Source organism: Phaethon aethereus, assembly GCF_964289735.1.
Source record: "Phaethon aethereus genome assembly, chromosome: 26".
NCBI lineage: Eukaryota > Metazoa > Chordata > Aves > Phaethontiformes > Phaethontidae > Phaethon > Phaethon aethereus.
The window spans coordinates 5492418-5514627 of NC_138602.1; the positions used below are offsets into that span (position 1 = coordinate 5492418).

The 22210-nt window shown below is 64.0% G+C and overlaps 2 protein-coding genes across 2 annotated transcripts; one reads left to right on the forward strand and one right to left on the reverse strand.

The window, feature by feature from the left end:
* Positions 1–22: 22 nt before the first annotated feature.
* POLR2E (RNA polymerase II, I and III subunit E) lies at positions 23–2838 on the forward strand (the record flags this gene model as incomplete). Its single annotated transcript, XM_082011133.1, has 8 exons — positions 23–79; positions 239–413; positions 541–656; positions 1088–1168; positions 1381–1439; positions 1615–1693; positions 2133–2212; positions 2527–2838. 7 exons carry the CDS (start codon positions 23–25, stop codon positions 2196–2198), a joined length of 633 nt encoding a protein of 210 aa, XP_081867259.1. The 3' UTR covers positions 2199–2212; positions 2527–2838.
* A 2777-nt stretch (positions 2839–5615) lies between these two features.
* Positions 5616–21797, reverse strand: ARHGAP45 (Rho GTPase activating protein 45; the record flags this gene model as incomplete). Its single annotated transcript, XM_082010934.1, has 23 exons — positions 21599–21797; positions 19983–20313; positions 18176–18319; positions 16993–17077; positions 16448–16520; positions 15881–15959; positions 15347–15484; positions 15047–15111; positions 14438–14548; positions 13746–13826; positions 13326–13505; positions 12956–13093; positions 12462–12652; positions 12119–12279; positions 11604–11681; positions 10868–10969; positions 10364–10527; positions 9621–9809; positions 9130–9267; positions 7296–7534; positions 6765–7005; positions 6208–6310; positions 5616–6019 (listed from the first exon to the last, which is right to left on the reverse strand). The coding sequence occupies exons 1-23, from the start codon at positions 21725–21727 to the stop codon at positions 5616–5618; spliced, it is 3564 nt and encodes a 1187-aa protein (XP_081867060.1). The 5' UTR covers positions 21728–21797.
* Between the last annotated feature and the right edge of the window lie 413 nt (positions 21798–22210).

Here is a 22210-nt window from a genome sequence, read left to right on the forward strand (position 1 = left end):
GGGGCCTCGGGAGGCGGCCGCCATGGACGACGAGGAGGAGACGTATCGGCTGTGGAAGATCCGCAAGACCATCATGCAGGTGCGGGCGGCGGCGGGGCCTGATAGGGCCGGGGTCTGGCGGGGCTGAGAGCCGGCGCGGGTGCGGGGCAGCAGGGGCGGCGGGCGGGCGGGCGGCCCGTCCCGCGGCCCCGCCGGAGCGGTGAGGGCCGGTCGCCTGACCCGAGCGCGTTCTCGGCAGCTCTGCCACGACCGGGGCTACCTGGTGACCCAGGACGAGCTGGACCAGACGCTGGAGGAGTTCAAGGCGCAGTTCGGTGACAAGCCCAGCGAGGGCCGGCCCCGGCGCACGGACCTGACGGTGCTGGTGGCTCACAACGACGACCCCACCGACCAGATGTTCGTCTTCTTCCCGGGTGAGCAGCGCCCGCTCTGGCGCCGCGGCGGCCGCGGTCGCCGGGCAGAAGGGCTGGCTTTGCTTTCTGAAGGGGCGCATCGGATGGCGGGGGCTCTTCGTAACCCTGGGGCTGGCTGCTTCCCCAGAGGAGCCCAAGGTCGGAATAAAGACGATCAAGATGTACTGCCAGAGGATGCAGGAGGAGAACATCACCAGAGCGCTGATCGTGGTACAGCAAGGCATGACTCCGTCGGCAAAGCAGGTACAAAGCGCTGGCACAGGAGGTTGTCTCTGCATCGGGGTTATTGTGGGCCGTGGATGTTTTGCTTGTCTGTTTTTCAGTGCCACTTTCGGTTAGTAGAAGCCTAGAATTTCCTTCCAGATACAATCTTTAGCTAAAGCCTGTCGTACCTTAATACAGGCTCTTGCTTAATGGACCTCTGTATTAACTAGAACGACTGGGACTGGTTCTGGTTCCAGAAGAACAGCTGAGAGCCCATGAATAGTCAGGAGGTTGGCAAGAGAAAAGGGGATGTTTGCCAGTGGCCAAGAGGTCTGCGCTTGCGTAGCCGTTCTGTGCAAGCACGAGCTTAGTGATCCTGCAGTGACTGGTGTTTACTGAGGAGCAGGTCTGAGCACAGGCAGGGCTGTCCCAGGGCAGAGCTGATGTTTGACAACCCTTTCCCTTTCCAGTCCCTGGTAGATATGGCTCCCAAATACATCCTGGAGCAGTTCCTGCAGCAGGAGCTTCTGATCAACATCACAGAACACGAGGTGAGCGGTGTCGGGCAGCAGAGTGAGGGTGGGATGATCAATCTTTGGCGCTGACCTGCGGCTCAGGCTGTTCCTAGAGACTTTCTCTTGCTGGAAGTAATGCAGTTGTAGTTTGCTTCCTTACAAACAAGTTGCTTCTCCCACCACTGTGAGGAGCCAGACACTTTCTCTGCCTTTCTAATCTTACAGTCTCTCTCCCCTGTTCTTTACAGTTGGTCCCGGAGCACGTTGTCATGACAAAGGAAGAAGTAACTGAGCTACTGGCCAGATAGTATCCTTTGTTTGTTCCTTCCTGCCTGGGCATGAGGCGTACTCGTTTTGGGCTGAAAGCGAGTACCTCCGCGTGCGACGGTTTATTGCTTTGTTCCGTGAGCTGTGCTAACCAAGGGCCCCCTGGGCCACCTGCGTGTTCTGCTGGGCGAGCTCCTCCTTGACTCCCTGCACAGTAAGCTGAGAGAGAACCAGCTCCCGAGGATACAGGCGGGGGATCCTGTGGCCCGGTACTTTGGAATAAAGCGTGGTCAGGTAAGAGAGACATAGGCTCAGGCAACATTTCCCTGTGGGAAGGGCAAGGAGGGGAGGTCCTCTACAGTATTTCAGAACTCTTGGAGGCAGGAAAGGTATCTCTTTCAAACATAAAAGCTGTTGTAGGTTAGGTACGGACGTGTGTAAGCTGAGCAGACTCTTAGCAAGGACGTGGCAGTCTTGGCTGCCTGCTGAATCGGCTGGTAACAGCCAGGTGTGACACCAGCCCCGCGCGCTCTGATCTCCCCTTCCCCTCGCACGGGGGGTGGCACTTCCACGCTGCGCACCCAGCTGAAGCAGGGAGCTCGGCGCCGGCCGTCTCTGTGGCTGCTGAGTGCCGCAGCTTTGCAGCTGCGCACCCGTGTCGGGCAGGGAAGCCCTGCCGGGGAAACTTCCCCCAGCTTCTCTCCCTCATGAGTTCCTTCTGTCGGCCTTCTAGGTAGTGAAGATCATAAGACCGAGTGAGACTGCAGGCCGCTACATCACCTACAGACTGGTGCAGTAATCCGGAGCTATCAGGTAAGGCCGAGTACGAAACCCTCTGGCTAGCGGAGGGCTTTGGGCAGTGCCTTCCACTGACGCTGGGGCTTTCCGGGATTGACATGGAGTGAGCTGCCTCCAGGGAAAGGTTATCTCAAAACTAAGTTGTTTGTGGAGGGAACTGTTGGTGAGAGGACTGACCAGAGCACAGCTTACCTGGTCTCGTGCCTCAGTCTCCACCATTTAGGACGTGCCTGTCGATGTTCAGAGGCCGGTCAGTGGGGCTTGGCCTTCAGAACCGTCTGCTAAGGGAGGCGTGAGCTGAGTCACATCCCAAGTTCTCTTTTTTCCAGGAGTGGAAGAGTTATGTGACACTTCCCGATCTTCCCATCCACCAGCGATTTACAGACACTCTGAGACGCCTGCTTTTCAGTAGCTGGCCAAGAAAATTCTCTTTCCATGTTGCCTCTATGCAGTTGTGGTACTTGGCCTGATTCCTTGTTTTCCAGCATGGATTTTGCTGGAACTCACTATTAGTCTTCTTTAAGGAGTCGAGCCATGGAAGTACCCTGAAGCAACAGAAGCGTGTGGGGAAGAAGTGAGTGGGAAAAGGCCTTTGCTTTCCTATTCTATTTTGTAGGATCTTATTTTTAATAAAGACTTGTACTCTCGCTCTTCCTCACTAGTATTGTATTTCTCAGCCTCTCCCTGGACCAAAGCCTTCTGGACTTTGTGAGTTCCCATGATTTTCGTTCTGTTTAGAGTACCTTGCTGCTGGAGCTCCAGTAGACTCTCCGTCACGGCTGAGCCTAGAGCTCACCCTGCAGAACTCTGATCCAGCTGTCATGTGCAGTTTTGACACTGCAGTTCAGACTTACCTTGTTGCTTACCTTATCTGTTCTACCCTCTGGCCCTTGTTTTGAGACCCTAGTGTTCAGATATTGCAATGGGGAGTTGCTTATCACCCCCCAGGAGCTCTCATTTTAATTTGTTCCAGGTCTCTTGAGGGTTTTTAAACTTCAGTTTACTTGCCAGAAATACTTGAAGTACTTCCTTACAGTGCTTAGCCTCCCGCAGCCATGGGGCGTATGGGTCTGGAAGACTCTGATCTCCAGGATAAACGGGGGTTGTCACACACTGGTTTTATTTATTTTTTTGGAAGCATGTCAATCTGAACACAGCAAAACACGTCACGCAGCTTCATACAGCAGTACAGGCATGTCATAACAAACACGCTTTACTTTTCCCACGCTGAATTAATACACAAACAGAAGGGTGCCTGTTACCATGTGAAGCTCAAGCGTAGCTTTTGTCCCTTCCCTCACTCGCATTCACCCGTCATCCATCCTGGCAAACACACGTGGTACCGCCGTGGCAGCAAGAGCCGGCAGTCGGCCTCGTTCCTCTTGCTACCCTGGAAATGACCTGCTGGAAACATCCAACCGTCCTGTTGAAGAGCAGCGGAGCGTCTCACAGGTATCTCTAGCTCTTCTTTGGCTCAGTTATAAACCATTTAGCGGTAAATTGACTTTGGGTTTGTGTACCTTTGACCTCCTATGCCGAGATGCATTTCCGATTAGTCTTGGAGAGCTCTGGCAAGCGTAAAGCCCAGGCTCTCTCCCGTGCTGGAGACTGAAGCCCCGAGGTGGGTCGATGGCCCGGTTCTACAGTAACGGGGTGTGTATAACCCCCCAAACGCCGCTCAGTGTGTCTCCAGCTGCAACGTCGCTCCCGCTTCGCTCGCGTGGCTTCCTTGGCTGGAGATCTGCCTCTGCCTTCCCCCTCGCTGCCCCGTGCGGGGGGTGGTCTTCAGACCTGGAGCGGTGAGGTCTGATGCGTGAGCAGACGGAGCGAGAGATGATCCAGCATCTCGCTGAGGAAGGGTCTGGCTAATTATTAGAAAACGGCTTTGGATTTGTGCAATTTCCTGGGCACCATGGGCCGTGATTTGCTTCTCGGTGAGGTGCCCTTGCGCATCTGTCCCTGGCCGGCAGCTCGCGGTCTTTGCTCGCCACGCGCCCTGCCAGGGCTGGGGTCTAGCGGCACGCTCGGCGGTGACGGCAGGAGCGCGGCCCAGGTAATAGAATTATTATTAATTCTATTACAAGCAGGGTAATAGAAGGAAGCAGCCTGCAGCTCTTTCTAACCTAAAAATCTACTTGTTTCTCTAGGCTTCAGTGCAGAAAAGTCTTGTAGCTTTAAAAAAAAGACTTTGGCTGGTCTTGTTTAACCCTTTGAGTCGCTTTGCCAGCGGAGGTAGTGGATTCATGTTGATCTCTTTACAAAACAACGAAAGCCTCTTACACTGGCAGGGGCTGTGACGCTGACCCCTTGGTGACGCGCTCTGCGCCCGGCTCCGTCTCGGGGCCGGCTGGAAGAGCTGAGGTGTCAACCCCGGACGTGCAGATTAGATTTCTGGAGACCGAATGTCTATCAGAAAAAGTCCCAAACCCTGAGATCACGCAATGCCGAGGACCCTGCAGCCAGGAAAACCTGTCCCCTGCGCTTGCTCACAGCCCGCGGGTTGCTCTTTGCGCGGCTCCTGCCAAGTAGGGAAATGCCCGTAAATACAAGCAGCAACGCAAACCTTGCCGGGCTGGTTGAGTCCCGTGTTGCTTAGAAGTGCTGAGGCAGTAAATTCATCGCTGGACTTCGGATGCCTGGTACAGTCAGTTGTAAATGATAAATGTACCTCGCCGGGCATGGCAAACGGTGCAGCCACAGCCCTAAAGCCAAAGCCGGCCCTGTGCGAGATGGTGCGGGTTGGCTACGCCAAACCCAGCGCTCCTCTGACCGCGTCGCCTTCCCGGCGAGCTGCTCCCCAGGCCGGCAGAGCAGCCCGTGCGCGCGGCGCTCGGCGCCGTCCATCCGCCCGCGCGGCGCCCGTGCCTCGCGGCAGCGCCCGTCTGCCCGCTGTCGGGGAGCCCTCCCTGCGTCTCCTCCTGGCAGCCTCTTCGCCCCTGCGAGCCGCAGCCAGCGAGGACGATCGGATCCTTTGACTCTTCCTATCTCGATTTCTGCAGTAGGATTAGGCAGCGCAGCAAAAATTAAGCCTGTGACCTGGCTCGGGCACGGCAAAGCCCTGGGTTCCTTCCCGGTCCGGAGCACCAAGCGGAGGCTCTGCCCTGCTTCAGCTCCTTTCCAAGAAACTTCATGGTCTGCGGGACTTGGCGGAGGCTCCCAGCAGCCGAGGCAGACTGACCCGATTTCCCCCGTCGGGAGCTGAGGGGCTCAGGGGTTTTGTGCGAAAGCTCCAGCCACGAAGCAGCGAGGACTCGCCTGCAGCTGACGCACCAAACCCCCCTGAGCTGCCCGCGGCTCCGTGCCGTCCCTCCCACCCCTCAGCGTCACAGCTTTGCACGTCGTCTGCACCCGGGTAGTTTCTGGGCTTTGCCCCTGTGCCCCGTTCCAGCGTCCGCTCCGCGGTATTTTTGTTTGGCGTTTAGATAAACCGGGGCTGCTGCCCGCTGCCCGGCTCGCGGCCGCCGTGGCACCCGGCTGCCGGAGGCTGGGCGACGGCAGGCGAGGAGGTGTTGTTGGACTGGTTTGTGTTGCCGTCCGTGTCGGCAGCGGCAAGGCGGCTCTCGGGGTATTCTTCTGCATCGCTTTGCTCTTCTCCCGGGGGGCTGCGGCAGCGGGGAGCGGTGCCCTCCGCGTCCGACTGGCCCACGCTGCAGCTCCGGCTCCGCCGCCCCTCGCTGCCGTCATCGCAGAACTGAGCTTCGTCTGTGCTGGTCTCGCTCTCCTGTTTCCTTAGCTGGGTGCGCGGGTCCCCGTCCGCGGCGGCCGGCGGCTCCCCGCTGTCCTCCAGCTCGGAGTCAGAGTCAACGGAGCGGTCGCCAGACTCTGCGGGATGGAGGGAGCCCTGTGCTACGCTCTCGCCCAGCACCGGGGCGTCACGGGAGCTTTGTTCAGGAAATTTGGGGTCTTCAGGACAGGGGAAGGGCTCTGTGGTATTGCCGCTAGTGACGTACCTCGTACCCCCGAGGGACCTGTGCCCGCTGGGGAGGAGCCACCGCGTGCCTTCCACTTACCTGCGAATGAGTCGGCGCCGTAATCCAAATTCCCCTTCTCCGAAGGCAGCTCCAGGGAGGGCGCGCTGCCGGCGGCAGCTGCGGGCTGGGAGCCCGCGTTGGCCTGGGCGGAAGAGGTGCGGCGGTGAGGGCACGAGGGGGAGAAAACTCTCGTTCACTGAGAAATGGTTCCAGAAATCTCCTTGCTCACTGGAGAAATGCCGCCTTGTCCCCGCGTAAGCGTGGGCTCCATCCTCCCGCGCCCTGCCCCTCTCACCTACCGAGACTGTTCTTTCGGGGCACAAAACCGCTCACAAGCGGGGACAGGGCGAAGCAAGGCAAGTTTCCCAAGGGAAGGGCGACTGCGTTGGCCAGACCCGTACCATCGTGTGGCAGAGCAGGGATGGAACGTCACCGCGGCAATCCGCAGGGCAGAGCACGAGGCCGGGGCACGGTTCAGGAGAGGGGTGAGGGGTGTGAGGGCTGCAGGAGGGTCTGCCCCAGGTTGCAAGGGCAAGCAGGCTGTCTTGGTCGGCTCCGCATCCCCCAAGGGTGCTCCCTTCCCCAGAGACCCCTACCAGGTCAGAGCAGCCGCCCACCTCCTCGCCGGCGTCGGCCAGCACCGCGGTCCCCTTGTTCTCGAAGATGGTCGAATAGAAGATGATGAGCGCCTCGATGATGCGAGCTTGGTGGGGATAATCAACCAGCGAGGACAAGGAAATAGTGGCATCCGTGGGCCTTGGGCGCATCAGTGTTGGCCCGAAGACGATGCCCAGGTTGCTCGAGGTCATCTTGTTGTCCTGCTCCACTTCCACGATCCTGGGGAGGAGGAGGAGGAGCTCGTGGGAGCGAGCAGGGGGAAGGGAGGGGTGGGCAGGCAGGGCTGGTGCGGCCGGGCTGGAGCGGGAGCTGGGCCGGCGGCACAGGAGCTTTGCGAGCGGCAGGGAAGCGGCTGCCGCCACGGATCTACCTCCCCGCTCCCGGGGAGCGCTGGGCTGGCCGCGCCGCCGGCGTGGGTCCAGCGGCGCGGCCGCACTTACCTGCCGGCTCCCGGGAAGAAAGGGCAGGTGCCCTGGCACCCGCGCGGGCTCTGGGCTGGCCCTTCTCACCTTCTCAGGTGCCGCAGGAGGTACTGGAGCGTGGCCATGTTCTCGCCGGGAAGCTCCTTCAGCAGCTCCTTCAGCTTCAGCACCAGGTTCGCCACCACCTTGTCCGTGTCGGCTCCTCTGTCCGCCAGCTCGGGGCCCCCCTTGCCGCTCTTGCCCTTGGCCTCGCCGCCCTGCAAGCTCTCCTTGGCCAGGCCCATCAGCTCGTTGTACATGCGGAAGGGCATAATGGGCTCCGGCAGCTGCAAGCAAGAGCCGGGGAGAGGGGTGCTGCAGAGCCGAGCCTGCCGCCCCGGCGCGGCCTCGCCCCTCCGTCGGACCCCCGCCGCCCAGCGCCGCGGAGCCCCGGGCCCTTCTGCCCGCCCCGGCGCTCGCAAAGCTCGCTGCCCAGAAGGTAGCGTGTATTCCTCCGTCTCCGGACGCCTGTAAAACCGGCCCTGCTTGTCCCAGCCCATTAGGAGTGAAGTTCAAGCAAAATCCAGCGGCTGATCAACCCGTGGGTGCTCTCTGCTGGTCCAGGTTAAGGGATTCCCTGTTTTCCCCAGGGAAGCCCCGGCCTGGGGCGGGCAGAGCAGCCGTTCCCCAGCGGACGGGAGGCGGTTAGGAAGAGGACGGGACTGAAGGAGGACGGGAATGAAGAAGGATGGGACTGAAGGAGGACGGCACTGAAGGCAAGAGGACGGAAGGAATTGTGCGATGCAGAAGGCAGGATGCGGTCGGCATAGCCTGCGGCAAAGGTGGGGCTGCGGCTGGGTGGAAGCTCTTGCTTTGGGGTTCGTACAGAGCAGCACCTTAACTAATCGGTGCTTTTGTGTGGCTGGTGATGTGTTCAGAGTGGTTAAAGAGATGGGTTTGGGGACAGGCTGCCTCCCACAGCGCAGCAGGTTCCCCCCAGTCCAGCGCTTTACAGAGGGACCGTAAACCCGTCTCTCTGCCGCGAGAGGCTGTGCGGCGGCTCAGGACCGATTTCTTCCTCTCTTTCCACTCTGTTTTTCTCTGGAGAAACCGCGGAGGCAGTTCAGAGCCCCGCTCTGCTCTCCGCACAGGGAACCCGGGGACAAGCCTCCCTCCTCGAGCTGCGCCCCGAGCCCGGCGCCCGAGCCGGCGCGCGGGAGCCCTTCTGCGGAGTTACAGCAACCCTCAAAAACAGGCGGCAGGAAAGAGTTAAGCGGCAAGGCTGCGGCGCGAAGGAGAAGCCGCTTCCTCCCCTTCTGCCTTGTGGTGGCTCGCTGGAGGGTGTGGGCGACGATGGCGTCTGCGGGGGGGCCGAGGGTGCCTGGGGCAGAGCTGCCGTGGGCAGCAGGGCACGGCGCCCGCTGAGCCCACCGCCGGGCCACCCGAGGGGCACGGCGCCCGCTGAGCCCGCCGCAGGGCCACCCGAGCTGCTCGGGGAGATGGGAGCTCGGAGCCGGCTCTGCCGTGCGGAGTGACCTTTGCCGGGTCACTTCCCCTTTCGCATCTCTGGTTCCCCAGTTGCAAAGGGCAGGGAGGGTTTGGTGCTTCTGCTCGTTGCTTTTCGGCGGATACGAACGCCGCTGCCGCGGCGGTGGAGGAGCCACGTGGAGCGACGGCGGGTGAGTGGCGCGAGGGCTCACCCAGAGCCCCAAACGCGCAGCCAGCCCGGAGGCGGCGCGGCGTGAGCGCTCTTCCCCGCTCGCGCACACGGTCCCGTCGCCGCCAGCGCTCCGCTCCCAGCTGGGAGGGGCCCCTCTCGGCACCCGCTGTCGTACAGTTACTAAGCCCAGGTTGTGCAGAATTACTCCTGCCAGGGACGACGCGGTGAAGCCGGGGCTGGTTTTGGGAAGCTGGCAGAAGGTATCGATCACCAGCACCGTACCTGTCTCAGGTAGAGCTTCAAGACGTTGCTGATATCATGAGGGGAGGCCTGGGACAGTTCCACCAGCTCTTTCCCATTCTCAAAGGCCTGGCAAAGCTTCTCCACACGGGTCTTGACACCATTAACTCGGTAGATGCCCTGTGAGAGAGAGAAAAGTGGAGCTGAAGTCAGGAGACATGTTCCTCTTCCCGCTTGCAGTGAGCCTCTAGCTCCCATCCTCTCCTCCTGGGGTCGGAAATCCCTCTCGGACATCGTGCCAGGACATCCCCGTCCAGCTCGGACGTTGTTGTCGTTCCTGCTTCATGGGAAAGAGGGAGGCAAGAGCAGTGAGTTTCCAAGGTCAGAGTTTGGGGTATCAGGACCAAGTTTATCGCCTGGGATTTTCTGTCTCCCTGCCTGCAGTAACCTGCAGAGCCTGCCGCCTCTCGCAGCGAGGCAGAGCCCATTTCAAGGGAAGGCAGCCGAGGAAAGGGGAAGAGAGAGTGCGTCACCTTGGTTTTCAGTGCCCGCTTCTCGATCTCAGAAATGCACTTCTTGACGATGAAGGGGATGCCATCTGCGCTGCTCTGAGAAGCCTTTGTGAAGTCTTGCCCGAAAAGCTGCAGCTTCCCTTGGAGCTTCTTGTGCCCGCACTGGATGGCCAAGGTTTCCAGACACTTCTTGTGGCAGGCCAGGTAGCACTGGAAAACACGGGGAATTGCGTGGAGGTGGGAGACAGCACCAAGGGTCGGGTCGAAGGCGGGTGCTGAGAGGCACCGGGCAGCGCTCGGGGGACGGGGAGCTCGCCGAGCAGGACGGCAGGCAGGAAAAACGCCTTTCTTGGAGGCACCGCAGGACCAGCGCAAAGCACGTGGACCCCTCCCCGAAGGAGGAACGTCTTCCTAAACGGGTCAGAGCCGGGCTGAGGTAGTCCTGCCCCAAAGCTCCCGCTGGCACCTCTGCTTCCACAGGGCGCTTAGACCTCCCGGCCGCGGTCACAGCCACGTTTTCATGGGACGTGCGTGTTTTCACCACGTGTGTGTCGGAGCCCCTGGCTGGGTTTCCGCAGCAAACCCGTGACACCCGAGGGAAAATCCGCACCGCACGCGTGCCGCTGTCGCACGTGCGGCTCTCAGCTGAGGACGGAGCGAATCACGGGACCGTGCGCGGGTAGCGGTGAGGTCACCCCGTCCGTGGGACCTATTCTCCATCCACTCCGCCCACCGAGCTCTCTTCCCACTTCTCCCAACTTTACCTCCTCGCATTCCGCTCCCTGGAAGTAAACGTAGCTGTTGCACTCCCGACACTTGGAAGGGGTACGGAGCTTCCTCAGCCGGTGAGTCTGGGCAGCCTTGGATAAGCCAACGTTCCGGAAGGGCCCCGTCGGAGCCGCCATCTCTGGGCTGATCCCATTGATGCCTACGAGCAGAACAAAGCGGAATGCAGCTGCACCCGGCTCCCGAGGGGCTGAGGTTAAGCAAAGCTCGAGCAGCGGGCTCGCTGTCACGGGTCGCACAAGCAGCTGGGAGCGCTCGGTTCTCGAGCCGCGTTGCAGATGAGCCGTACTCTGAGGTGCACGGCCCCGGCGGGGCTCACCCCCCGGAGAAGGACACGCTATTGGGCTCCTCACGGGGGTACCGTCAGGTGTCCCAGCCATGGTTCGGTTTACCTCCAGAGCTACAGAATTTGGGAAAGTCAGCCTGCAGCTAGCCTTGCCGTGGTGCGTGGGAGCACGCGCAGCTCCCGCGCTGTCACCTACTCTGCTCAAAGGGGGAGGCGTTCTCGTCCTTCTCTCCCAGCTCTTCGCTGGAGGACATGGTGCCGTTGGAAGACAACCGCTGGAGCTTACGGCTGAATTCACCTGCCAAGAGAAAAGCCGCAAACCGGTGAGGTTACTGGCAAGGTTGTTTCTCTTCTGAGCACGCTCTGACGCGCGTGGCCGATTCCCACAGCAAGCAGTCGTGCGCCTCGCGTGCCGGGGCAGCTCTCTGTGCAGAAACTGGGAGCTTAGCAGGGGCCGTGCGTGCCCGCGCGGTGCCCTGCAGCGGAGCAGGCTGCAGCCAGAGCTCACAAAGGTTCAGTGGTCCCCCAGCCCAGCCCAGCCCAGCCCAGCCCAGCCCAGCCCAGCCCAGCCCAGCCCAGCCCATCTCAGCCCAGCCCAGCCCAGCCCAGCCCAGCCCAGCCCATCTCATCCCACCCCACCCCAGCCCAGCCCAGCCCAGCCCAGCCCATCTCAGCCCAGCCCAGCCCAGCCCAGCCCAGCCCATCTCATCCCAGCCCAGCCCAGCCCATCCCAGCCCAGCCCATCTCATCCCAGCCCAGCCCAGCCCAGCCTGCTGGAGACTGGGACGAGAGCAGTTATGTACACCACAGTGCTCTGACCAGACGGATAAAGAAGAGCAGCGACAGATCCCGCCTAACCCCGACGCGCTGGTTTCAGGCCGACGGTGTTAGAAGGGCGAGCAGTGCCTGCCCGGGCCGTTTTCCGTACCCACCTGCGTTCGAATCCAGGCTGCTGTCAGCTTCGGAAATGGAGGTGGGCCAGGATTTATGGACGTGGTGTCCCCTCCCACCTGCAGAGGAAAAGACGGAGTTCGTTTGAGATCGCCTGCTGCGTTCAGGAGAGAAACACGGGCAAGAGCCTCGCCTCTGGGAGACGCTGGAGTTACTGAAGGAAGCTGCTTGCTTTCCTGGTGCCAGGTGGGTGCAGGGGCTGGTGGGGTTGCGGTGCCTTCAGCAACACCCCCGGCAAGAGAAAGAAGAGATGGGAAGATGGAGGAGGCTCTGTTAATGAGCACTGGACAGCAAAAGAAAAAAACCCACAGAACTGATTTTGTGTCCTTCGGGAAATTCAGCTTGCAAGGCTTCCAGCCTGTCCCGCTGCTGCACCAGCAGCCACCCCCTCGTGCCCACGGGGGTCCCGCGATGCTCCCGGCCAGAGGCGAGGACGCGGCGCGCTGCGGGCGGTGCCGCGGGGCGACGCGGAGGCTGCTCTCCGCTCCGGGCTCACCTCTCCGCTCAGCCGCCACGGCCCCGCTCTGCGGCTCCTTGGCTCCTGCCCCTCCCTCCGGGAGCATCCCGTCCCTGGGCAGCCCGGCGCCGTCCGAGCCCGCGTTCGCTGCGAAGTCATTGGCGTTGAAGCTGCCTTTCCGCGTCCGAGTAAAGGGGGACCTGCTGGGCAGAAAGGCGAGAAAAGGGAACATCTGAGAAGGAAGGACGCTTGAAAACCTTATTCGTGGCCGCTAATCCACTGCGCTCGGGATTTACAGTCCCAGGTGCCAGCGCAGGGGAAGCTGCCAGCGACAGAGACGGTGAGTGTAAAACAGGGACGATTTCCCCCTCTCCTTCCCTACCAGGCGTTGTGTGACACGTAGGGCTCGAAGTCGTACTGCACGTCAGGCTCGTCTCCTCGCTGCAGCTGCCTGACGTGGGACGCGTATTGCTGCCCGGGGTCGTAGAGCTTGCTGCTCTCGCAGAGTGTCTGGAAGTTGACGGGCAGCGGAGCCGTCTGCATGTGCATGATCTGGTAGAAGGAGATAGTGGCCTAACAAGCACACAGAGAAGACCAGACGTGAGCTTTGTGAGGCGACATCCACGGGAGTGAGAGACAAGGAGCTCCAGGTTAGAGGAGAAGTCAGGAGCACGAAGCGGTGCGTGCTCTGCAGCCTTGAGCCTTGGCTTTTCAGAGCACGAGGGAGTGAAGAGAGCTCTACGTGCACCTGGACCTCATCTGAAATAGGAGCAGCTAAGCCAGGTCTGCTGGGGAGGCAGCTCTGAACCTCTCCTGCGCGGGGTACGGCCACCGCCCGGCCCTGGGGGCCACCCCAAGCACGCAAGCCCCACTCACCGTCTTGATGACCTGGTCACTCTGTTTGATCACTTCGTGGATCTGCCGCAAGGAGTTCACCTTGGTATCCTCCAGCTCCTGCTTCTGGGTGTTGGCATCCGCAACGCAGGTCCGATACGTGGCCATCGCCTCTTCTGCCTGAGGGTTGGGAGAGCAAGAGGTGGCAACAGTTCGGAGGTAAGAACAAGGAGGAGAGCTCTCTGCGCTCGGATCCCGTCGCTCGAGGCGCGTCTGCGCCGTGTCCGAGGATCCGCGGGGAGCTCAGCTCAGCCCACCTAGCTCCGGGCTGCCCCGTACGAGGGCAGCAAGGGCTGAGAAGGCTCCTGCCAGGCAGATGCTCAGCCAGAGCCCAGAGCTCTCATGTTCCTACCTTGTTCTTGGCCTCCTCTTCCAGCCGCCTCTTCTTGTCCAGGGTTTTGGTGGTGATGCTGCTGGTGGTGTTCTGCTGCTCTTCCTCTGCTTTCACCGCCATGTACTTGGCCTTGTCGTGCTCCTCGCTGCGCTGCATGTATATCTGCTTGGCCTTGCGCAGGTTGACCTCTGCCTCTTGCTGCCAGCCAAAACAGCGACCCAGGGTGAGGACCGACCTCTGCGAGGGGATGGTGGGCCCCCGCAAGCTGCCCGGCACCCCTCTCCTGGCTCCTGCGCCCCGCGTTTCCCCCCCAGCACAGCAGAGGCTGCTGGAGCGGGGCAAGGAGCCCGGCACCCTCGGAGGGGTACGTGCCGCGGGGTGCTGCAGACCGGCCGCGGGGAGCGCAGAGCCAGCCCGTGCGGCGTGCCTGCTGCTCACCAGTTTCCTCTGCGCCCGGTGCCACTGCTCCTTGATCTCCTTCCTCCGCTTTTCGTGTTCAAGGCGTCTCACTGTTAGCGGCTGAATCGGGAAGGAGAAACAACCCCGCGGTGGTCTGAGCCAAACGCTCGCTGCTGCTCGCTGTGCCAAAGGCTTTGCGAGGAGAAGCGCCCTGTGGCGGCTGGTATCACCCCCCGGCGCTTCTGGGCTCAGTTACCGCGAGGGTTCGCGGCAGGGGTGGGTGTCTGGGGAGCGCCGAGGGGCTCTCCCTCCAGACCGAGCTGGGCACAAGCCGCCCTTGGCGAGGGCAGGACCTCGGTTCCCTCCCTGGCCACGGGCGCGGGGGAGCGGCCGTCCCCGGGGGGCTGTGCTGGAGGGGGACGCAGAGGGGCCTCGGGAAGCGGAGATCCGTAAGCGGGTGCCGCTCGATCCGCCAGACCTGGGGGGGTTTCTCCCAGACCCTGTATCTGACCCCGCGAAGGACCCGGCATCTGGCTGAGAGCTTGGGCTCATGGACCCGCTGAGGCCAGCGCAAAGCCAGGGAACGCCGAGCCCGAGCGGTGGCCGAGCCGAGCAGCAGCTGGACTCCAGCTTCTGGAAGAGCTGCCTGTGGCAGAAGGACTAAGGAGCCCACCAGCCTCCCTCGCTGCCCCGCCACCGGGGAAGACCCTTCTGAGCTGGGCTCCTCTCACCTGGAGGAAGGTTTGGTGCTGCAGCGTGTTGGCAGCCTGCAGAACCGACGTCCCGTGCTCCATATCCTGCTCCAGGGCCAGCAGGTAGATGGACAGGAAAGGCATGTTGGTCTGAGAAAGGGGAACACGCAGCACCCTGAGCCCCGGCGCTGCCGTGTGAACCAAGGGAGACGCATCCTCCGGCGCTGCGTTCGGGGGAGAAGAGCCAGAGGCTCGGCTCGGCCGCCTGCTCCGGGTAAAAGCGCGTCCTGGACGGAGACAGGCTGCCGAGAGGCTGCGTGGAGGGGGGTCGGAGGGGCTGGCAGTGCCCCGCGGTGGGCAGCGGGGCCGGGGCACGCCTGGCGCGTGAGCCTGCCCGGGCTCTCCGCGCCGGCGCAGCCAGCGGGGCCGGGGCGGAAACACCGGCTGCTGACGGAGGAGCTTTTGCAGAGCCTCAGCATTATCCCTCGCTTTGGTTCGGATGCGTGAATTTTTGCCAAGCAAAGGGCTTTGGAGAACTGCGTGCTCCTTCTGAAGCCGGATCACACAAACCGAGCTCTCCAGGGCTGCTTGCTCCTGATACAGCCCGACAGCCCGGACGCCGGCGGCTTGAGGGACCTCTGGACTTACCTCCTGACTGATGGTTTGCTTGCAGCTGGTCGCCATCTTCTGAAGCCCTTTGGCAAACTCCATTTCTGGAAGAAAAAAGTCGGAAGTGAAAGGATGGACAAAACACCAGGGTTTCGCTGCTGATTGGGTTCCTGTTGAGAAATAAAGCAGGAACTTCAGGAATGATGTTCACCGCTGCCCTTGCAGTGTCTGACTCCCTCAGCCTCCTGGACCGTAGAGCACCTCGACCTGTTCTGATGCTGCCGTGAGGGGCTCAGCCCCGCTCCGGAGAGCACCCACCCGCCGTCCTCCCCGCCTCACCCAGCGTGGTCCTTTTCTCCAGGTACCCAATGAGGTCCTTCATGTACTTGGAGATGTTTTTGGCATACTGGAGGGCAGCATCTACCCCCCCCTCGCAGCGCTGCAGCATCACGTCCACTTCCTCGGCAGGAGGACGCCCTGTGATGGGACGAGGGGGAAGGTGGGAGAGGAAGAGGAGAGAGACACCGAATGTGCTGCTGCCACTGTGTGCGCTGACCCGCTCCCCCCAAGCGCCTCCGGGTTCCCAGGGGCACTGGAACAGCCGGGAAAAGCCCTGGGCAGCCTGGCTCTCCCCTGCAAGCTCCACGAGCTTCCAGTGCAGACCCCGCGTGTCCGTGCTGGCATCGTGCTGTGCCGGTGTCCTGCCGGCCCCCGGCGCCAGCAGCAGCTCTGCCGCCTTTTCTCCTCAGCCGAGGAGCCGTGTACGGCTCAGAACCACGGCAGCAGTGGGGAAGACGCCGGTTCCTGTCGGCCGGTCCCCTCAGCCGGGTACCCCACCACCCCAAATCCTGCGCGCAGAGTCTGCCTGCTTACCCGTGTCGTAGGTTTCCATGCCCGAAGGCATGCCGTCTCCTCCAGGCCCGGGGATCCCCCCGTAGAGGCTCTCCATAGTCTGGGAATTGGGAAAGAAAAGGGACTGGTCAGAGAAGCGGACGGGGAATAGTTGGAGGGGCTGGCGGATGGAGGGGAGGCAGAAACCCAGAGCAGCTGGAGCCCTTCTGCTGCTGCTGGAAGTCTCCTGTGCCTAGCCCGTGTCCCTACAGGAAGGCCGTGAGCTAACGGGAAGGTTGCTGGAGAAACGCCTTGCTCTGTGCACACACCAGAGCAGGGCAGAGCCGAGGAGAGCACAGCCCTGTTTTCTGCCTCCGTCCCTCCCCGAGACACCTTGCCCTTTGGAGGGAGCTGCCAAGTGGCTCTTCCCCGCCTTGGGATGGTGGCGAGGACAGGAGCAAGCAGGCAAAGCCTACGCACAGCTCCGGTGGGCTCGGAGGTGAGCTGAGAACCCCATGTCTGGGGCTGGGGGCTCAGCCCCTTCCCGAGCCGGGTCTGAGTGCCCCCGCACGTCCCGAGAGCCGCGCAACGGGAGCGGGCGTCACTCACCTGGTTCTGGTCACTGGGCGGGATGGAGAGGATGGTGCTGCTGTCCACCTCGCCCATGAGGACCTCGGACACGCTGTGACGAGAGTACGACCGGGCTCAGCAAAAGGAGGACGGGCAGTGAAAAGCAGGGCTGTCACCCAGCAGCACCCGACCCGCGTCCGAGGGACCGGGCGAGGGCCAGGGCGGTCGGAGCTGCAATACTGGTTTCAGTGGGGATCAGCTCAGCTCCACGTGACGCGGTCTTGGTCATTCAGGTGGAGGAGCAGAGCTTGGCCCAGCTTGACCGAAGAGGGGCCGGGAGATGGAGCTATGGGCTCGAGCGGGCTTTGGGGACCCTCCTCGGTACCGGAGGAATTGCTGGTGCAAGCGGCAGGAGGAGTGAATCTGCCCTCCCCGTGGGGCATCCCCGTCCCCAAACCAGCCCCAAGCAGCCACTACTGTGGGGCTGTGTGTGGGTGAGGGGTCGAGATGTGTCCTGGCTGTCGGGGGCAATGGGGTCCATCAGGGGACCTTCTCCGGGGGACAGCTGGCCAAAAGCCCCTTACGTGCTGCTGAAGGACACTGCGATGGTCTCCACGGCCTTCTCGAACTCCCGCTTGTCCGTCTCATTGTTGGATTCGTAATGGAAACCTGGAGATGAGGAACGGCAGACGCTCTGTTGTCACGAGCGCCCGTCCCTGCCCAACGTGGGAGAAGGACCCGCCGGCTCCTGCTGGCCGCAGCCCGGTCCGGGGCCAGGGCTGGCGGGAGCAGCGGGGAGGAGAGGACCGTCCCTGCGGATGCCAGCCTTGGCAGTCCAGCGTAGTGTCTCTGTCCCCGTCCCCCCCGGGCCTGACTTCCCTGCCAGCACCACTTGACCGGCGTTCCTCCTCGCTGCCGTTGCCCAGGGCTGCTGGAAGGGTGCTGCTGGCCGCGGACCTGTGCCGCCGCCTCGGCTGCCTGGCGCCTCCAGAGCCCCCGCTCCGAGGCGGGACGGCTTCCTCCGGGAGGGCTCTCGCCCGCGGCCCAGAGGAACCGCTGGCGGCAGCGGGAACCGGCGCAGACGGCGCTCGGCAGGCGCCCAGGACGAGCGACGCTCGTGGTGCCTTCGCCAGCGGCCGGGGCTCGTGGGCAGACCCCGGCGCCTTTCGGGTCAGCTCCTCCGGGCCGCTGGGGTCGGTGAGCTGAGCCCCCGCCCCGCTGCGGTGAGGGGCTGGGATCTGCTCCCACCCCTCCGCGCGGGGACGTGGGCAGCCTGAACTCGCTCCGTCCCGGCCCCGCGTGGAGCCGGCCCCGCGGCAGAGCTCCCGCCACCCGCCACGAGGCTTCCTGTGCCCTCGCGGTTGCTGTTCGGTGTCCAGGAAGCGGCGCGGTGACGCAAAATGTTGTGCTCTGCCTGCGGTTAGCGCAGCCGTCCCCCTCCCCGCCGGTGTGACTGCGGGCAGGAGGCAGTGCCTGGCCAGGATCTAGGCTCCACAGACCCCGCTGCTACGAGCACGAGGTGCTGCCACGAGCGGGTTCTGATTATTGAAGGGTTTTTCCTGCAGCCGTGCTTGGAAACCCCCAGGCAGGGATCTGGGCGCTGTCATTTCTGGCACTACGTCGTCCTTCACACTAAAAGGCAGCGAGCGGGCAGCCCTCCCTGCCTGTCCTCCTGCTCCGAGCAGCCCCCCCGGCTCCCCGGACCCCGCACGTCCCAGCCCGGGGCCGGAGTGGAGCGGGACGGAGCTCCCAGCCATATCGTCTCACCCTTGACTTTGGAGATGAGGGTCCCGGCGGCCATCAGGGTCTCCAGGGTGTTGAGCAGCGGGTACTTGTTGATGACCTGGCACAGGATGCGCAGGGTTTCGCCCAGGCACTCATGGGCCAGCGGCCGCTGGGGCTCCTTGGGGTCTGCAAGAGAGGGGGGCTGAAGGGCTGTCCTGCACCCCTGCCCCGTGTCCCTGCCCTCCGCAGCCTCCCATCCGCCCCCAGGCAGGGTGCTGCCAGGCTCCCAGCCCATGCAGCCCATCCCCTCGGCTCTGGGGCTCCCCGGGACTGGCACAGCCACGTCCCGCTTGTCCGGCACCTCCCCAGCCCTCCCCTCCCGTCCCCGCCGCGGCTAAACCAGCCGGCGCGTCCCTGCCTGGCGCAGCGGAGGGCCCGGGGCAGCCCGACCTTTTAGGCATTTTTTCCTCAGTAGTAACTTTTTCCCTTGAAAGCGGTTTGGGAATTTCCTCCTCGTTTCCTTCCCTTCCTCCCGCCGGATGGGCGCTCCCAGCCACCGGGAGGGATGCGGCAGGTCTGTCCTGCCGTGCCCCGTCCAGCGGGCTCAGCACGTCCCGTGGGACCCTCCCCCAGAATCGTCCCCTCCGCAGGCTCCAGCCTGGGGGGTCCGGCCCGGCTCCCCGCCCGCACGGTGCCGGGGCTGCGGCTCAGGGCTGGGTCCCGGCAGCCTTGCTGGGGGTGAGGAGCCTGCCGCAGGGAAGCGCCGGGATGGGAGCCTGGCACCCACCGCCCGACTGGGCAAACCCCCCTCCCCATCCCAGCCCCCAGCTTGGGGTCAGGAAGGGGTTTCCTCTCCCCTTTCCAGGCCCCTGCTGGAGTGGGAAGGGGGGAGACCAGCAGGGCTGGGAATGGGGCTGGATGAGTGCAGAGGAGAGCCGGATTCTCCAAAATCACGGCTGTGTCTTGCAGGCCAGCCCCGACCTCTCCCCATCTCTCTGCCAGCTTGGGGACAGCACTGTCCCGCTGTCCCAAACCGGGTCCAGCAATAACCATGGACCCCGAGCGGGGACGGCAGTGGGACTGTCGCCGTCCGGCTCAGGATGTTTTGTCCCTGCCCTGCGACACCCAAATCTTCACAGGCACCTGGAGGCATCACCCCCCCCAGCTGCTATCCCACGGCCCCCCCCAGCAGCGCAGACCCCAGCCGCATTCCCACTGGCCCAGCTGTGGATCCGGCCACTGGGGCCGCCGGCAGCGGTGCCCCGGGCTGGGCGCTGCCGTTTTCCACGGCGAGTGGGGATGCGTCAACGTGTTTGCAAAGCCAACGCTGAAAACACGGCATCATGTGACCCACCCCCGCAGCCCCACCTCGCCGCGGGGACCACGAGACGGTTCCCTTCGCCTCCTCGGGCAGGGACACCCGCCCGCAGCCCCGCAGCCCACCCGGCCCCACGCCCACTCCAGGGCACCAGCCCCGTCCTGCGGCCGCCCCGGTGAGGCTGGTCTGGCGGGTCGGGGGGCCGGGGCCGTGCCCAGTGCCCCACAGGGCTGGGGGGCCCTGCCAGGCAGCTGGCACCACCGCGCTGTACAGGAAAGCGGGCGGATGAAAATAGCTCGCAGGCAGGAAGCCGCGTTATCCTGGCTCCGAGCTCCCGGCAGCCACCCGCCACCTTCTGCCCGCGGCGGCTGCGGCTCGGCTCGGCCCCCTGGGGGTCCCGGTCCCCCTCCCCCCAGCCTGGACAGAGACCCCCACCCACGGGTCTGGTCTGTCCCCAGGGAGAGGACGCTCCTGGGCTGTCCCCGCGGTGGTGGGTGGGCTGGCGGGAGCCAGGGGCATCCCGGCACTCACCATCACGAAGCACCACGTCCCGCAGGTTCTCCAGGGCGTCGGCAAAGCGGGCCACGCCCGCCAGCAGCTGGGAGATGTCCTCCGTGTCGATGAAGGGGCCCTCCCCGCCGTCCATGGGGCTGTAGGACGTGGGGGTCTTGTGGCCCTTGGGCACAGCCCTGGGACCCGCGGCAGTGAGGGGGAAGCCGGCAGCGCTGGCATGGCGGCTGAGGCTGGTGGGGCGCTTGAGGGTGCTCACGGTGCTGGGGCTGGTGCTGAGCTTGGAGCTGGCGGGGGGCAGCTCCCCCAGGCCGGAGCCGGGTGCCTCCAGGCAATCCTTCCGGGAAAGGTCCTGGGCAGCAGGGACGAGCGTCAGGCCCCGGCAGGCACGGCCGGTGCTGCGGGGCACGGCAGGGACCCCAGCTTGGGCAGGGAGGGGGCAGCACCCCGGGACCCTCCGTGCCACCAGCCTGGAGGGATGAGCTGTTGTCTGAGGGACTGGTGGTCGTGCTGTGCCTCAGTTTCCCCGGTCAGGTATCCTGGCAGAGCCCGAGGATCCAGCCCAGCTGCGGCACGGGAACGAGGCGCAGCCCTCCCTGGCATTTCCAGCCCTTTGGGGATTTGGGGTGGGGGCTGGTGGGGATGATCTCGGGGCCATCCCACAGGGCGAAGGCAGCGACTCCGCCGGCAAAAAGACAGTGGCAGAGCAGCAGCTGGCATGGTTTGGGTGCTCACTGTCCCTGCCACGCCGTGCCGCAGGCAGCCCCCAGCAGCCCCGCCAGGGCTCCCAGGCTCCCAGCGGATTAACCGCCCCTGGCACGGGGCTTTCGCAAGCAGCACTGGCCATCTGCTTGCTCACCCCGTGGGGTGAGAGATTGTCCTGGGGGCACAGAATGACCGTGTGGGGGACACCGCCTTGTCCCTGCCAGCACCCACCACGCTGGAGCTCCCCATCCCCAGGGCGCTTGGGGACCCTGGCATGGCCAAACGACGGCAGGATCTGGCCCCACACATCCCTTCCTCTTTTTCAGCCTGTCCCATCCCCAGGTCGGGCACGGCCCTGCCAGGGAGGGGGCCAGGGTCGGGGACACCTCCCAGGCCACTATCGGCCCTGGGATGGAGGGACCCCCAATTTCTAGGGGCAAAATTGCCCCGAGGGAAGGGCTGGTACCGGCACCTCCCGGTCCCGTGCACCGTGCTCGGGCAACACGCCCAGCGAGGGTCTGCAGCCACCCTCGCCCCTCCAGCAGCTCCCATCAGTGACCCTCAGGCACCCAGGTGTGACACAAGTGCGCTGGGTCTCAGCACCCCTGGCCGGGCGCTGCTGGCTCAGCACCGGCGGCTCGGCGGAGCCGGAAGCCGTGTTTGGTACCGACGGGGCAGACACCGAGCACCTTCCCGTCAGGAGCGACCCGGTGGGGAGCACGAGGCGGCCTTGGGCGAGGGCAAACGGGGCAGCTCCGCCCCATGCTGCCCCGGGGCCAGCCAGACCACCGCGGGGCTGCAAGGGGGCCGCCCAAAGGCCCCCACCCCAAAATGGCTGAGGCCAGCCCAGCCCTTGAAAACTTGGCCCCGTCCCTCCCGGGGTGCACCCCGGTCCCTCCCCACCAGCGCGCAGGGGGTGCGCCCGGCCATACCGTCAGCCACACGGCGGGCGCGTGGGGCAGCGAGTCCAGGGAGCGTTTGGGTGGGTGGGCTTTACCCACCCTGCGGCGCCCCGCCGAGTGGGGGCTGTAGCTGTTCCTCCCAGCCGCCCGGCCGAGCATCCCTCCGTCCGCCACCCATAGGCCCCTCTCCCAGCGGGTCGGGGAGGATGGTGGGGACGGGGATGGGGACGGGTCCCCCTCGCTAAGGAGCCGCGGTTGGGCTCTCAGGCCCCATCGGCCCCGTCTCGCCGGCCCCGTCTCGCCCCGTGCTCTGCGGGCTGGGGCGCGGGCGCAGCGCAGGCGCGGGGCGGGCAGTGCTGGGGTGCGCGGAGGAGCCCCGGCCGCCGGCCGGCCCCGCGGAGGCGAGGCGCTTCCTCCCGCACCCCTGCAGCACCGGGGGGGTGCCCGCAAGTAAATAAATACATGGCAGAGACGGGGCACTGGGGTGCCTGGTCCTCGGCGTCCCCCAACTTCCACCCCTGTCCCCTGGGCTGTCTGGGGGTTTCTCTGCCCTCCCCAAACCCTCGGCCGCAGCCCCCACCGCCGGGCTCCTCTGCCCTTTGCCGCAGACCCCCGTTTCCTCCCCGGACCTGCTCGCCCTCC